The sequence below is a fragment of the Pleurodeles waltl genome, chromosome 12 (assembly GCF_031143425.1).
Source record: "Pleurodeles waltl isolate 20211129_DDA chromosome 12, aPleWal1.hap1.20221129, whole genome shotgun sequence".
In the NCBI taxonomy this organism is placed as follows: Eukaryota; Metazoa; Chordata; class Amphibia; order Caudata; family Salamandridae; genus Pleurodeles; species Pleurodeles waltl.
In genome coordinates, this window is record NC_090451.1 from 496,797,418 (window position 1) to 496,814,448 (window position 17,031).

Below are 17,031 nucleotides of genomic sequence, written 5' to 3' on the forward strand. Positions count from 1 at the left end.
CTTCTACTTGGCAATAAGGTTCATGGCGGGTACTTTAGCATTTATGGGCATTGCGTGTGTTGACCAAGTCATTGCCAAGGAAGGAAGGTAAATAAACCTATCTACCTCCAATCTCACCTTGGTGGGTATTATGGGGACAGATGTATTTTTCAACAAATGGACTACTAATACAATTGACAAATCAGTCCCAGTCACATTGACAAAAAATGAAAAAAGGCAAATCCCAACCTCATCCCCTGTAGTTCACTCCGACCCTAGCCGAACATCGACAATGTAAGCAACTGGAACGAAAATGGCAGAAGGACTACAGTCCGAAGGGCCTGGGTCAATTCCGAATGGCACAAAAGATTTATCACAGTCGGATCAAGGTGACAAAAAAAATTATTTTCTCACTCAGATTGAGGAAGCTCGTAATGATCGAAAAGTCATTTTGAGATTTCTAAATCTTTCCTCCAATCTAAAGCTTTATCTAGGGATATCCCACCCTCACACATGATATGTAACAGAAACTCCTATTTTTTTTTTTTTGAAAGATTAAATCTGAATGATCCAACAAGATTTTTTAACCCCTAGATCCCCCATGACCACTCCAGCTCTGGGCTCTCCCTCGAAGGCCTCAACAGATACCTTGACTACCTTCCAGCCAATCACTTTAGCGCAGTCATGTCAGGATATTCTGACATGGAAATCGGGATTGCCGAACAATCTTTACATGCTGTCTGTATTGCATAAAGTCATGGACATTGTCAACCAGTGATCAATGACATTTTCAATACATCATTAGTTACTGCAGAGGTTCCGATAGAATGGAAACTGGCAGGGGTTAGACCTTTGAAGAAAAAGCCCTCAGTTACCCAAAGGTCCTGTACAACCGGCGCACTACCTCACTGATACCTGCAATGAGAAAAATGTTAGGAAATTGGTAAATCTCCAATTAATTGCTTATTTGGAAAATGCCTACTTACTTCATCAATGACAATCAGGTTTCCGTCCTAAAGACTCTAAGGAATCTGCCCTGTTGGAGGTAGTGGATACTCTAAAACTAACATTTGATGCAGATAAAAATGCAGTGCTGATATTACTCAATCTATAAGCTGCATTTGCTACCATATCCCATGATATTTTGCTCCACCACATCCAAGAATGTGGAATCTCAGGACGGGCTCTGTTGTGGATTGAGGAATTCCTCACAGACCGCAGACAAATGGTCTGGTTAGGACCGTTTTCATCCACAGAAAAGGTGGTAAAATCAGAGGTCCCACAGGGCTCATCTTTGAGTCCAGTCCTTTTCAATATTTACATGTCCCCATTGATCTCCCTGATCATCTCTTTTGGCATCTCCTATGCAGATGATATACAGCTGATCCTATCCTTGGATAAGGCTTCCATCATTTCAGAGCTTAATTTTAAAAACGGCCTTGCTGCAGTCATCCGGTTGGTGCAATCCAATCACTTAAAAGTCCAATCACTGACAAACCTGAGATTGTGCTGTGCTAACACTTTTGAGCCAGTCCCGTGGTGGCCTGATTTTGCACTCCCTCCCCCTGCAAGGGTTGAGCCAGTCAGGAACTTGGGAGTAAAATTCGATGTTACCTTGTCCTTCCAACCACAAGCCCTCGCAGTGGCAGGGATGTGTTTTAATTTAATAAAATCATTGAAGACATTCTTTGACTTTCTTTCATTAGCGGCCAGAAAGACGGTAGCTTGCACACTGATAACATCCAGATTAGACTATTGTAACCGCCTGTTCATAAACTTCAAATTGTGCAACACGCGACCGCCAGATTGGTACTAAGACTCCAGAGACGTTCATCTGCCTCAGCTGCACTGATGACTCTACACTGGTTGCCAGTACATAAAAGGGTGCTTTTAAACTCCTTTTATTAGCTTTTTAGAACGTACTGGCCAATAGAGCTGAGATACCTATCAGCCAGATGTACTCATTATACCAGAAATAGGCCTTTGAGATCCTCCCAGGAAAATCTTCTCAAACCAGTCCCTTTTAGACTCTGGGCATGAGGCTGGACATCACTCTCTGTTCTGGGTCCCAAAGCTTGGAACAAACTTCCTCCTTCCCTAGCATTCATCGACATGTAGACAATAATTGAAAAGCAGCTAAAGACCTGGATTTTTACGATTCCGGATTCACTCTGCTACTCCCTGATTCTCGTATTGGAGCTTCCCTGGGTTCCGTTCTGTATGACTAAGTGGCTTCTTCGCATAGCGCCAGGGAGCTCCATAGGAGTGGCAGTTGCGCTTTACAAGAATTCAATTCAATAAGTAGGACAGGAGAACAAGGTGTCACTCAGACTTCCTCAACATAAGTTGAAGTCACCAAAAAAAATCCTCCGATTATGGCCTAAATTTTGCTCGAGAATAGATGAGCATTTAACTGAAAACTCTTTGGGTTAGCTAGAGAATTTTTAAATAATAATCATTGCATTGTTTTAAATAACTAATCTCTGGAGCATTGGCAAAAGTGGCCTTAAGTTCAATAAATGGAGCTGAATGTGAGAATAGGTAACAGAGGTAGAGAAAAGAGTAAAACTCAATAGCTTGAACAACAGAGACACATTTTTCTTAAACATAAAATTCATGGGTTTTGCTAAATTGTTAAAAGCATTTAAAGATTTATTTAAAAAATGCACAGCCAAACTAACATGTTATGGAAATAAACAACGGGAAAACAAATGAGTGGCACCACTGGTATAATGGGTAACAATTCCCCTAGACTATGCGCAGAGAGCGTTTCACTCCATCTTGTGACTACCCACAAATTGATGTGAGACCAGGGTCTCAGCCTGCAACTTGTCACCCCATCCTTTTACACATTACTGGGCTACCCTGCCAAAGCCACGCTTTTTGTCTCTACTCCTCAACACAATTCATAACGCTGGTAAAGGAAGAAGCACACTCTAATGTTTTCAATCCACATAAATGTTACATTAGGAAGCCAGGCAGATATTTTGTCTACAGTGTAAAGTGTAAATTTTGTAAAATATTTAGTCTCCACAATTATAATTTTCATACTGCAGAAGGAAGGTAAGACTCTGGTACAAAATGTTACATTACATAATTCATATAGCTAAAGGTAAAAAACTTCCAAGAAGGATTTGTGGAAGCAATTTTGACTACATTACCCTTTGATGAATTACTAACCTAATAAGAATCAATGTGGATTACAAACAAACAAATGGCTTCTTTATCAATTTAAAGCAAAAGATAGGAATTACAATCTAAATTTTGTCAGAGAAAAGGAAACCTACTTTGATAATCTAAAACCAAGTTATTAATTCTGTTGCATGTGCTTTGGTCGCTTAAAAACACACCAAATTACTGAATTTAATTGAAGAGTAAATGGAACTCAGCAAATGTTGAGGAGACAGAACAAGAAGGCCGAGACTAAGCGAAAGATGGCATTAAAATAAAGAGAGAAGGAAACTCAAGTATCCCCTTGTTAAAAAAAAAAAAAAAAAAAAAAAGAAGAAGAAGAAGAAGGTCAACAGGTGTATTCCCTTGTCCAATCCTTTAAAATAGAGTGCATGTCTTCAAAAACGATTTTAGTGATGGATTCATTAAGCAGAAAAAGGTACAATATCCTTCACTGAAAGGGATGTCAGATCAACTTTGATGGTTAATGAGGAATATTTTTAAAATATAATTGAAAAAGCCATCACAGAATAGACCTAACACTGAAACTATGCTTACAGCTTAGAAGTAGCTACCAATGGGGGTTCTGCCTTTAGTCAGACAACATTCAAATGAGAATGCAAAGTAACAGTTAAGCAGCACAAAATACATTCTTACAATTAGGAACATTTTGCAAAGCTACCCTTACCAAGCTCTCCAATAAATATTCCAATATTCCTGGACTTAATAAACCAATGCTAGCAGGACCTGGAAAAATAAAAATAAATTGCATTTAAAAGAAATACAGCAAAACATTTCAATCAAATGATTGAATTTTCTGTCTGGTATGAGGTTGTTAAAAGAAAAGAAAAAAAAAGGGAATATCAACACAAGTAAAACACGTTTTCTGTATTTATTCTTTATCAGGCAATACAAACTAAAGCCCTTAAGGATGGATCATAAACACTCAAGTTCTAATTCTGCAAATGTATCATACTGATGTAGTCTTCTCCATGTATGGGTTTTACAACAAGTGAGAAGTAATACAGATTTACCGTCAGTCTTTTTAAAATCTCCTTTTAATTAATAAATACTGAAGCCCACTAGTTAAAACAACGTGGCAAATACATTGCCTACTTACGTTTTCAGTACGTTAAGAACGATTTTGAAATAAAATAAACAAAAAAAATAAGTTTGAAAAACATTCCCTTTTTACTTTATAAAAGATAGTCGCAAAAACTAATTGCTGTGCTCTCCCACCATCTCACACCCCCCAAAAATATGTTTCATGAAAAAGTAGTCAATAAAGGAGACGAGAAAAGACCTAGCACAAAGTTTAAAAATATAAGACAATAAGAAAGGATATTAGAGTGGAACCCTATCGCCAGTCCCTCCCCATTTAAAAAAAACACAAAAACATAGTGAATGTAATGCAAAACAATGAGGCCATCCCAACAAAACTACTTTTAGAAAAATATTAATTCTCTTTAATTTAAACATGTTCACACATTCAGCACTCAGTGTCAAAAACTGTAATCTGTTCACAAATGAAACTTGTTTGTGTTGATGCAAATTAAGTATTTTTATTGGCAGTAAAGCAGGTACACCATGTGGAGAAGGACTTTGGGGGATCACACAAACCCCCAAACATACACACGCACCCACCTTCCCCCCCCACCACCACCAAAACACACACACATGCTGGCAGAGATCCTTGCTGTTCAGCCGTAGGGCAAGAACGGTTACATGTTTTTACTCTGTCTCGGACTGCACCTGCGACAATAATACTCTTCAGTATTTACTGCACTTTTTCCTTTTTTTGTAAATTGTATATGTGCTATACAAAACATTTTTTTTTTTTTTCTTTTTTAAGTCTGCTGCTAAGGAACTATAACATTCGACAGTGTAGAGTACCACTCAGATCTTTGCAATCTTTGCCAGATGCAGAACGCGATCACCATGAGGGGTCCTTTCTGATGCTAGTGGGTCAATTGAGAAGTACTATGCCCTCTCATTGATAATGCTGGTGAGCAAGTAATAATAAAATCAGGACTGTTTTGATTTTAATACTCAATGTTTTATGTGATATAAATTGCTGGGTTATTTATCCATTGTCAACTGTACAAAATTCATGGTGTGAAATGATTAAGGATTACATACTTTTCTGGGTGTTTTTAGCACCGGGATAAAATTGATTTTGATAAATATTTTAACTATTCTTCACCAACAAATACACATAATAAGGCTCCACACAGTAGACATGTTGTCACCTCCAATAAGAATTTAGTAAATTATCTTACAGTTGCTGATTCTCCATGCTTAGCACAAGAAATCAATGTTTGCCATCTAAGACAAAGCAAAATTATATTCTGTGCTTCACGTACATAAGGATATAGATGCAGGAGTTCAAGATAAAAAGGTTTCTTCCTGGTTCTCCAAAATGGTTCCAAAACACTTTTCAACATAATAAATGTATTTCTATATATTTTGCTGAATACAAATTTTTTGGGTATTTCCAGGTGTGTCAACAAAACATCAGCATTTCCAACAACAGGCATTAGCAACCTGACAGCAAATATCACAAAGGCAATTTTGACCATGCCTGCCGCGTGAAGGAGTGGGAAGAAGACATCTTCCACCAAGGAGTTCAGTTCCAGTGTTATACCCAGATTTCTATAAGAATTCCACTAATTCAATATTCTGTGCTGTTTTGTGAAAGCCTGTCCCAAATACACTTGGGTTAGTACCATATGCGATATATATCTCTAGTCCCAGCATTGAAGGTCAGGAGGGCCCACAAAACACAATTTCCTGGCAATGTCCCACATACTAAGTAAGCATAAAGCCTGTGTTGAAGAAGGCCTGAACAAACATAATCATGTCTAAGCCACAGAGGTTGTTAATTAAAGCAATTTAGAGGCAAGTTGGAGTAGCAACTAAGCACAATAGTGATCAGGAAACAGCCTCAAAGTAGGGGCAAAGCTTCTCATACAGCTACACCATGGGTAGGATGTCTGGGAATCAGAGCTGGACTGGGAGCACAAAACAGCACTGGCAAATTTGACCAGACCAGCGCCCATAGCGTGTATAGTGAGCGAGCCTGACCACTATAATGAGGTTTGGGGGTCTCCCCTCCAAGAAAATTTGGGGTAACAAAATGGCATAAACAGTGCATCCTATAACACATTTTTAATATATATTCAATTGTATTAGTTTATAAAACCTAGTAAATGATGAACTTACAGTGCACCAGGAAACAGCATTCTTTACTGGGGCTCTTCAATGATTCCCTCACCATCACCCTCTAAGAGTGCCTCTCATCTCTTCATAACCCCTTTCTCACATGTATTTCATTTGTTTTATAGTGTAGTTCCTACCAGCGACTGTATAGAAAATGTTACATAGGAAACTGGGGGGGGCCACAAGATGTAGGATTCACATGTCATCCATACTGGTAGGCATTTTCGAAGAGAGACTGGTCTGGGGAAGCATAAACTCAGGATTCAGAACGTGACACAGTGGTTATGGTTGACTTTACTAATAACAAATTTGTTTCTACCCAAACAAACCTTTTGGCAAAATTACAATAATCAAAGACTGAGAAAAAACATAACTTCTGAACTGTACCATGCAGTTTGCTTGCAGCTCTTTGATGGCAGTTGATAGCTCACTGTGCTAGATTATGATTGTAATTTATGAACTGCACAGTAACAAAACGGATCTCTGTGACAAAAGCAGTATCCTACTGAGCGTTACACATAAAATACTGTTCTGTGATCCGCATAGCACACATTCTTTGTAGCAGGTATATTAACCTTCTGCGCAACTTTAGATAATTCAAATCTACCACTAGCCAAAACTAAAGGAGGTACATTAATCACCAGTTTTATCTTGCCATTTGTATTGTTGTCTGAAAACTGTTGTATATACAAACAACTCTGGAATGCTTTTAAAACTGCTGCACTGCTACAAAACCAGCCCCCTCCCCAGTAATAATAGGAGCCCCCCCCACTCTTCCAGCCTCCTGGGGAAACGTCCAATGCCTGGTACGACCAGTCCAGCCTTGCTTGTAATGAGTACCCACATCTCAGACACATAGAATCAGAGTAGCTCTCAAAGCTGTAGAGCTTTTTATGGGTCAAATCTCTAGGGAATGGGTATTTAATATGCATTAGTCTTAACTGGTTGACCGATGCTGTCACTTATGGGGTCATCAGCGCCACGCTCTAATCATGATCCCACAAGGGTCCCAGGGACACTAGCCTGCCATGTGGAGTACTGAAGAGGAGCTGGAGTGTCGTTCATCAGGGTTTGCTATAACTGAGTTTTTATGTCCTCCCATGTTGCCCATCAGTATTTCAACTTCCAAGGGATTATGGGGGGGTGGGGGGTTGGAGAGCTGATGATTCACAATCAAAATGAATGCACACCCGCTGACAAAATGCTAGCAGAGAGTTCCAACATATCTGTGGTGAGGGTAGCACAGCAGATATCACCCAGATGTCGAGCCAGGACAAAATATTAAACTCGAATTGACAAAGGAAGGCAATCACCAAAACTATTATCTTGGCGAATAGCCAGCGTAGGGAGCAAAATCAGTTGCTAATGACCCTTTACCTTGTATCAGGACCAACTTCCTGTGAAGCACACAAGCCAGAATATAGAAACATGCATTCTTAAGGTGCACTGCACAGAGCTAATCGTTCCACCTGTATGATCAACAAATGTTGCCTCAAAGTCGCGGTCGTCGACAATTTGTTGGAGAAGGCAGGTGGAGAAGGTGTTAGTCGAGGGTTGGACACAGGTTTCTATTTCCCACATTACATGGAAGGACTAAAAGTCCAACTTAAATCACACTGAAGTTACTTATTTAGTCATTCCCAGGTTTTCTAATTCCTACATCTCCTGCTAAAGGTCCTGAGTTCTGAGCTGTAGACTTTCCAGTCAGTGATGCGAGATGAAATACTTCCAGTCACTATATGAATGCGATGCTACAAGTGACTTTGTAGAATGTTATGAACTTCAAAAGTTGCTTCTCATTGCAGACCATAAGTTGTCCCTGGAGTATGGCTTTACAAAATGAAATTTTAAAATATCCCTTATGCATCGGAAGCCATGACCCAGGACCTGGGGCCAATAACTACAGCTTCAAACATATCCTCATAGAAGCGCATTATATGAAGACAATCCAACGTTAAGGCCTATTGTCTTCAACACATGCTTTTCTTTATAAATAAACCAGGGCTAATGCCTTTGTCATAATTTTCATAATAAACAGATCAAACACATGGCATGAAACAATGTCTCCCAGTGAACCAACCAATCGCTTAGCCTTTATCACTGGCTTATCACTGTAGGCTGCACAGGCCTACTGTACGGAGCATAACCTTAGAACAATCAAGCCCATAGTATTAAAATTGTAAACATTTACAAAATTACTGCTGTTTTTTAATATGCAACCTCTCTAAAAGGTCCTAACAAGGATTATCGCATTGCACATCTTCAACCTCCAGAGCTTGTCGGAGGTGGTGACAACCACTAAAATCTTGTAGCAAAATATCGGCTTAAAACTTTTAACATTTTAAATAACAATCTATCCTTAAACAGTTGAGACTCATGGCAAACTATTCTATCAATGCACCCACTTCCCCTTCAATCCTTCCTCTCCCACCAACCCAAAGTTTAGTACAGGAATAGCCTTCCCCTACGCAGAATCCTTATGTACTTAAATACTACTCTGGGAAAGAAGTCTAAAGTCTAAAGAACAAATTGTACCTCAGTGCATGTTTTCTTTGGACTAAAGGGCGAATCTACCAGGAGAAATCCAGTGTGCGGCACCCATCGAACCAATGGGTCCAAAGGCACTCTAGAGTGGTTGGAGCGGTCAGAAAACTAAAAAAATTAGAAGCATGGCCTCATAGAACTTTTGTATATGGGTAGAGGGTGGGGGTTTCTTAGTAAAACTCAGGGAGGCACGGAGCAGACCCAAAGGCAGGCTCTGCTTGGGAGTGGGACCTAGAGTGCCATCGTTCCCGCACCTCATCCAAAGATTTGGGCGGGTGCTGTGAAGTCCAGGAGCACTTTGATTTCTTGGACTTTTTGTGGGACTTACCCAATGACTGAGTGAGATGACGAGCGACAGGAATGATTCAGCAAACAGGCCCGGGACCTTCCTCACGACTGGGACCTGGAACACCGGGGAGTCGTCGGTGTCTGGGAGCATCAAGGAACACTAAATCTTTGCCTTGGGGTTCATGGCACTGCAGTCCTCACAGGTCTTGAAGTCGCAGCCAGCTCAAAGCACCACAGGCAAACCAGATTGTGGGGGTGTCTGTCAATGATATCTGTCTGAAACACGATTCACTGGGCTTAAACTCCACTGGTTTCTGGGGGGACATTGCTACTAAACAGACAAAACTCATAAAAAAGAGTCTCGACAAAACAAAACAAAAAAGTCAGTTAAAAAATGACTGGAGGCAGTTCTCTCCGGATCTGTGCTTATTGACGCAGAAAGCAAAGAACTGATGTCAGCGCACTAGTGTGTGAACCATATAGACGCAGCGCACATCACTTCTGGCATTGAAGATGCCAACGTGGAGCCAAATGATGCCACCTACTGCTCCAAAAGTTTCCGGATGCGATCGGACACCAGGGGATCATTCTAAAGTTAGGAATCTGCGCCGAGAAGTCTCCATCAGGTACGAGTAGCATTCAGCCACGGAGAAGTGCTTTGTCACAAATATATAAACACGCATATCATTCAGGCTAAAACAGAGTAATTATGTGAAAAGCTGAATTATATATTTATATTTTTTCTCTCTCACTCTCTCTCTCTCTCCCCCCCCCCCCCCCGCCCCCCCCCCACCAACCCACCATGGCTACAGCAAATAATTACCTGCTAGTTTCTCGGCCAAGCAACCCAAAACTGCAGCTGTATTACGATGTTTGGCAGGATTGCATGCATCTTGGCAGGCAATGGCTTTATTTAAACGCAATATCTCGGTTAATTTCTGAAGTGCATCCTAAAATAAAGACAATATGATTTTAAGTGAGCTTGCAAATAATTAAATGTGGCCTATTTCAAATACTGAAGATATACTAGCTTACAAAGAAAATGCAGTGGTCAACAATGGAGAAAAATACACTTTTAAAGTAATCACCGGCATATTCTGGCAATAAGTACCAAACGGGTGGCACTAGAGGAATGTGCTAAACTACAACAACTCAGTTGCGAAATTCAAAACAATAATACTAAAGTGATAAGAAAAAACAGTGTGTCTACTTTTTGGTACATTGTTATTTAAAAAGTAAAATGAAAAACAGATGTAATGTTAATCACAATCATAGTAGGTGGCACGTTTGCAGCAATGTATGCGACAGGTCAGTGGGGCATCCAACAGCAGCACAACTTTCAAATGGGAACTATATACCACCTGTGTACGCCTCCAACAAACCTAATGCTTGAACTTTGTGTGGAATGGCATGACCGGATTCTACCAACCGTGCATGTACATTAAAATAAAGAAATGTTTAAACAAAGATACTGGAGGTTTGAAAGGTACATGTAGGGCACCCTCTCATAAATCAGGACACAAAAAGGTAGACTTTCAGGAGAAAGACAAAATGTTAATCTGGCCTTTTTTGTCAGCTCGTGCATACCAAATATGTATGAAGGACATCAGGTACCATATTGTATGAAGTGTCCCCAGGGCATTTTGTATTGCAGAATGGACCGCAGACCCTAGCTTGTCGACATCTGTAATTGGATCATACTGGCAAAAGTGCACTAGTGCTATCAAAAGAGGAAGTTCCGTAATTTTCATTGAATAAGGACCCATTCAAATGAGGGAAACCTCTCCCACTGTGCCCACGCAGAGAACTAGGCACTTTTGGAACTGATCTACACAGACCAGAACGGGTTCATCCCAGAATATACGGCGCCTTTTCTATTTTCAAGACTGTGAACAGGGCCACTATTAACAAGCAGCCTTTCTCATATTGGATTTGGAGAAGACGTTTGATACCCTGTACTGGGAGTTTCTTTTCCAGGTGCGAGTCCACACAGGCATAAAGAAAAGACTGCTTGTGTACGCCAAACTTCTTTACACCAATCCCTCTCCCCAATTTGGCTGGGATACCTTATCTCGGCTTTGTTCCCAATTGAACGTGGAACTCAACAGGGATGTCCACTCTTCCCACTATTGTTTGCAGTGGCAATACAAACCCCTAGCTATTTAACTACGTAGAGAGGGCCACGATTGGGGCATTCCCCTGGAAGACAGAACACACGCTGTATCTTTATACGCAGGTGATCTCTTGCTCCATCTCCGAGATATTCATGAAACCCTCACCACTTTCACCACAGCAGCAGGACTCGGAGTAAATTGAACAAAATCCACACTATATGCTCTTTCTCCAGACCATCCCCCAGAAAACATTTGTCTTGGAGGAAGCACAAATTCCCTGATGCCCAAGCCGACGCACCATCTAGGGGTGTACTTGTACCACTCCCCATCTCATCTCTATGAGGGCAATCATCTCAAGGGCTTGGCCGGAATCTGCTTGTTAGTACACTTCTGGCAACTATTGCCATTGGCTCCGATCGGGAAAATTGCACTCGCAAAAATGGTTGTCCTACCCCGCCTCCTATACTTCTTTGAGAACCTACTTGCAATACCTCCAAGGGCGTTCTTCACTGAGTTCAACTCACTCCTGGGTACACTTATATGGGGTAGTAGGTGATGCTGTGTCGCTGTTACAAAGCTTCAACTCTAAGTGGGACAAGGAAGAAACCATGACCCTTCCTTCAAAGCGTACTCCTTAGCTGCCCAATTAGTAGCTTTCATGCTGGACAGCACAGAGACATATGGGGGAGGCTACCGATGAACAGAGGCCCATTCCTGTAGCCACCCTCTGTGGGTCTCTCTTACCTAAGGCAATACCTCTCCCACCCTGGCCTGGCTGTTACAGGTTGCCTTTGCACGCTCATATAGATCCGTGTACACCGTCTCCCAACTAGAATTCCTGCGTATATACCATCGCTACCTCTCGTAGGCCTGCCTGGTTTCCTGGGTTATTACACAATGAGAGCCCTGCGGCACCGGACTGATCACTCTGTTACTAAGGTGGGTGACCGGTGTTAGGAGAACCACTTGTTCACCTTTGAATAACTGTCTAGATTTTGGCCTTCCCCCAGGACAATTTATTCTCCACTATCAGCTCCTCGCCACCCTCAGAGCTCTATTGGTCTCGCCGGACATCGAAACACGGACCGACCTGGTATTAAACACAATACTTCTCTTGGGCGATGGCAGCCATCAAATAACATGGGTTTATAAAGCAGCGAACTCACACACACCTCACGTACCGTACTACGAAACAAGTGGGTGGATGTCATCAGGAGGACTCTCCATGACAAAGAGTGGAAGCAGGCGATAGAACACCCCCAACAAGTCTCATGCAACTCCTGTTTCAAACGCATTCAGTTCTTCATACTACACCAAGCTTTACCTTTCCCTGGCACTAATGAACCACTACTATCTGAACGCACAAGGGAACTGCCCCCGGTATCACACACCATTTGCGACTCTTATGTATATGCTGTGGTCATGCTCAGCTCTGCAACAGTATTGGCAAACGGCACATGACACTCTACAGGGGGACACAGAACTCCCGGCTCTTCGCACCTGGGAGGTGACGGCCCTGGATATCTTCAGACATCGAAAGCAATATAAAGTGTGTATCCGGATTGCTGCGTAGGCACTTCTCTTAGCCAAGCGCACACTTACCCTTCATTGGTGGTCACCTACAGCCATGTTGGTGACAGCTTAGCATTGGGTGCAGCAGAAGTGGGGTCGAGCAGGGGAAGTTGCGATTTGCTACAAAGAGGTACGGCATCTCTGCAAATATCCCATCTCTATACAATGGGCCATGTTATATACAAATTCCTCCAATTAGTTGAATAAGAGGAACTCCATGCTCCACACAAAGAACACTCCAACACTCAAAATGTGACAGACACTATGGTGGTCATTATGAAGGTGGTGGTGTGGCCCGCCATGCCGGCGGTGGCGGCAGGAAAACCCACCAGCCAGCATGGCGGGCCTCACTGCCACAAAGAACACCATACTCAGCGCCAGGCTGCCTCAGCCATGCAGCTTGGCGGCGGTCAGAACCATTATCTGACAGGGCAGCAGTGCTGCCCCTCGGATAATGATTCCTCTGCCTCCAGCCTTTCCCTGGTAGGTTTTCCCCACCAGGGAAAGGCTGGCGTAAGGGGTGTACCGGGGCACCCCTGGGGGCCCCTGCGTTGCCCATGCACCTGGCATTGGCAGTGCAGGGGCCCCTGTGCAGTGCCCCATCGCGCAGGTCACTGCCCTATTTTCGGGCAGTGATCTGCGCGACGTGTGCAGCTGCACCCGCCACACAGAGGCATTGCCGGCAGTTCCATGTGGAGCCGCCGTCAATGTCCCGGCCAGGCATTCCTGTGGGCCGGCAGGCAGAAACAATGTGGTTTTCAATAGACAATGACCCAGCTCCGTGAACAAAGCAACTTCTTTCCATCTGACTCAATTTTCCAAAACTTTGAGTCACGCAGGAAGGACAGGAATAGACATTCAGCAACTTAAATAAAAGCAGGTGTCTGTGGCCCCAGCCCTTCAGCTGACAGATGAGGACAGAAACTATTGTTTGTCTGGGGCTCTGAAAAGACTGACATTTAAAAGTGGATGGCCAGTTCAGAAGATGGCCATAATCCAGACAGGCATAATAAAAATCTACCAGTGCTGCATTAAAAGGCAACACAGACTACAATATGGAAAGATTCGAGTCAAAAGGTTTGCCTTAATCTCTACAAATCAACAGACTGCAATTCAAATACCTCTGCTAGGTTGCCTAGGACCACCTAGGCAAGTCTTCCCAAGTTGTGGCCAGTAGGTCAATCCGAGCCAACATCAGAGCAGCAATGAGGTCAGTGGGGTTATGAACACACAAAAGGGGCCCTCTAAAATTCGAATATGAGTGAAGCAAGTCTGACTCACTACTGACATTTGGAAACAAAAAAAAACCTTAAATGAAGCTAGAGCAAGGCCCGTCTAAGGGTGAAGGTAGACCTTCCCGATTTACAAAACAGATCAGATCTCTGACCCTTCTGAAAAACGAGCAGGTGCTAAAGACACTGTTGGATTAGTGTGGATGCCAAAAAAAACACAGCAAAGGTGTTGATTGAAAGGGGGGGGGGGGGGGGGGTGTTTGGGGTTGACCAGCACAGAGATAAAGGTTGTTGGAAGAGGCACAAGCAATCACCTTGGGGAACAAGAATAAACTGAGGGAGCCAGAGGACAGAACATAGTCAACTAAGCCTGGGTGAAAAATGGCACTTGTGTGGGCCAGCTATAGAGTCTCGATTAGCCAGCAGAGGAAGACACGGAGCAAGAATGAAGCTGTGAACTGACATCAGGCTGATGTCCACCAAAGCAGACTCTGTTCCAAAGACCTGTCAGTAATATAATAGGCCTCCAACCACAAGATTTGTCCTGTGACCTATGCTGAACTGAAGTGTCCATTTTGGGTGCCCTAAACTTGGAGACTCCATCAAGAACAACACCACTCTTCTGTGCCTATTCTGGGAACTGAATCTGGGAAAAAAACTATCGCTCATCAGGCCCCCCAGACAAGAAGTTTGATTTTGGTCCTCAAACAAAGGCAAAAAGCTGCAACAGAAAACAGGTGTGGTGAAAACAAACAGGAATTGAACGCCAATGGACTTTTGTTCTGGAAGGTGGGGACTGGCATAAGATGAATTTCAAGTGGAGTAGAAATACATTTAAGCCTCTTTGATCTCTTCTTTGAAGAGATCAGCTATAAAGGCACTACAAAATTGTTTTGGAACATACTGAAACAGAAAGCAGCTCCTGATGCCCACTGATGGGCCTGGAAAAAAAAAAAAAGGAAGGGAAATGATAGAGTTCTGGGTTGGCACGATTTATGGCTCTGTACAATTACATCTGGGGAGATACTCTGTTCTGGGAGCATTCTATGCCTCTATGCAAATTTGCACACACCCTCTTTACATTGTAATTGTGTAATTATTTTTAGGTCGGAGTCTACCAGACGGCGCAGCTGTCTGGTTTGCTAAATAAATCTTGATTACTTTCAGGAAGTTACCTATTAACGCATTCACTCGATTGCCATTGGCTTTGTGGTTTGTAACTCACACTCTCTGGCTTTCCATTTGCAGGCTTTATTTGTTTTAGGCTCTCCAGGTCCAGCTTATCCCACCTCTTGCCTAAACTGTTTTCTGTACCCTTCCATAAACTTGTTTCTGTTAACAGGCCATTAAATCTTGTTTTTATCTCATCACATTTGCTGTGCATTCAAAGACGAAGGTCAAACGTTAGGTGATGTCTTCCAAGGAGCTTGTTTGCTTTTCTTTCCCCAACTTCTAAGTGAGAGGATTTATGTGAGAATCTTGCTGGATACTGGGGGTAGGAAAGAGTTTTTTTCTAGCGCACAACGTTTAAATGAACTGTGTAAGTATTTCAGAATTATAAAACGCACAAATGAAGCTCATTTTTTGTTATTTCTGAAGTATGTTGGAAACAAGTACTTTAGTAAGATGGAAACGAATCATTAAACTAGGTGATGCAATTTCCACACATTTTTGTCTGTGCACTGCATAGTTTTATTGGTAAAACTGTATGTCTGTGCAAAGGTAATGGTCATTTTACTTGAAAATGTGTTGTTTGTAATTGCAGTGTGCTAGCACACCATGAATACGTCACTACACTTCACACCACTCTGCAACACTCCATTCTAAGTCACTTCACACTACGCCTGTCTACCCTGTACCACTCTACTCTATGCCAATGCACTCTTCACCACTCCACTCCACTCCACATCAATCTACTCTGTATAAACCCCCTTCACACCACTGTACTCTACATCACTCTGCACCAGTGTACTCTATGCCACTGCACTGTACACCACTATACTTTGTCACTCTACGCAACTGCCCTCTACCCTGCACCACTCCACTCTAGTTTCAAACAATCTACTCTACTGCGCTCTAAGCCATTGTATGCCACTGAATTCTATGCCACTTTACACCAATGCACTCTACACACCTGCACTCTGTCACTGCATTCTGCAACACTGTACTCTGATACAGAACTATATGCAACTCTACTCTGCACTACTCCACTCTACATCACTGCACTCTAAGCCACTCCAAGCCACTTGACTCTACTCTGCACTTTATCCCACTGCACTCTACGCCACTCGACTCTACTCTGCACCACTGTCCTCTCTGCCACTGCACCCTGCAGCACTGCATTCTACTATCCAGCACTCTAATCTACACCAATTGATTCTATGAAACTGCATTGAACACTGTTGAATTCAGTGCCACTGCACTCTGCAACACTTTACATCAATGCGCTCTACACCAGTCCACTCTACGCCACTCCAGTGTATGTTACACTATGCAACTCCACACTGTGCCACTCCAATACACAACACTATCTGCCACTCCACTCTACAACAGTCTTCAGCATTCCACTCTACAACACTCCATACCACTAACATTTGGCCATGCTGAACAGCAACCACTCTGGTTAACAACAGGGATAAAACACATTGGCAAAACCAATAACTCTTGCATAAGAGAAGCCTATTGGCTTTGCTATTGCATGTTTTATGTGCAGTTGGACTTACAAAGCAAACAACCAACTTGAAGTCCTTAAAATTCAGACCCAAGGTTTGAAACAAATCAGCTGCCACAGCTAAACCTTAGGTGATCCGGCATTCTTATTGAAGACATTGTTTTTTCGTGGGGCATGTGCTAGCTTGGTGGCCATATCTCATCACCATAAACTATCACAGATACAGAGCTGAAAGGAGAAA

The 17,031-nt window shown here is 42.5% G+C and overlaps 1 protein-coding gene across 1 annotated transcript in view; it reads right to left on the bottom strand.

Annotated features, from left to right (window-relative positions):
* The window catches only part of RSPRY1 (ring finger and SPRY domain containing 1), a 155,603-nt gene that overhangs the window by 95,170 nt on the left and 43,402 nt on the right, over positions 1–17,031 (bottom strand). The window contains exons 5-6 of the mRNA XM_069217218.1: positions 10,025–10,151; positions 3,839–3,897 (exon numbers count right to left, since the gene is read on the bottom strand). Coding sequence (XP_069073319.1) covers positions 3,839–3,897; positions 10,025–10,151 — 186 coding nt within the window. The remainder of the gene's footprint in view (positions 1–3,838; positions 3,898–10,024; positions 10,152–17,031) is intronic.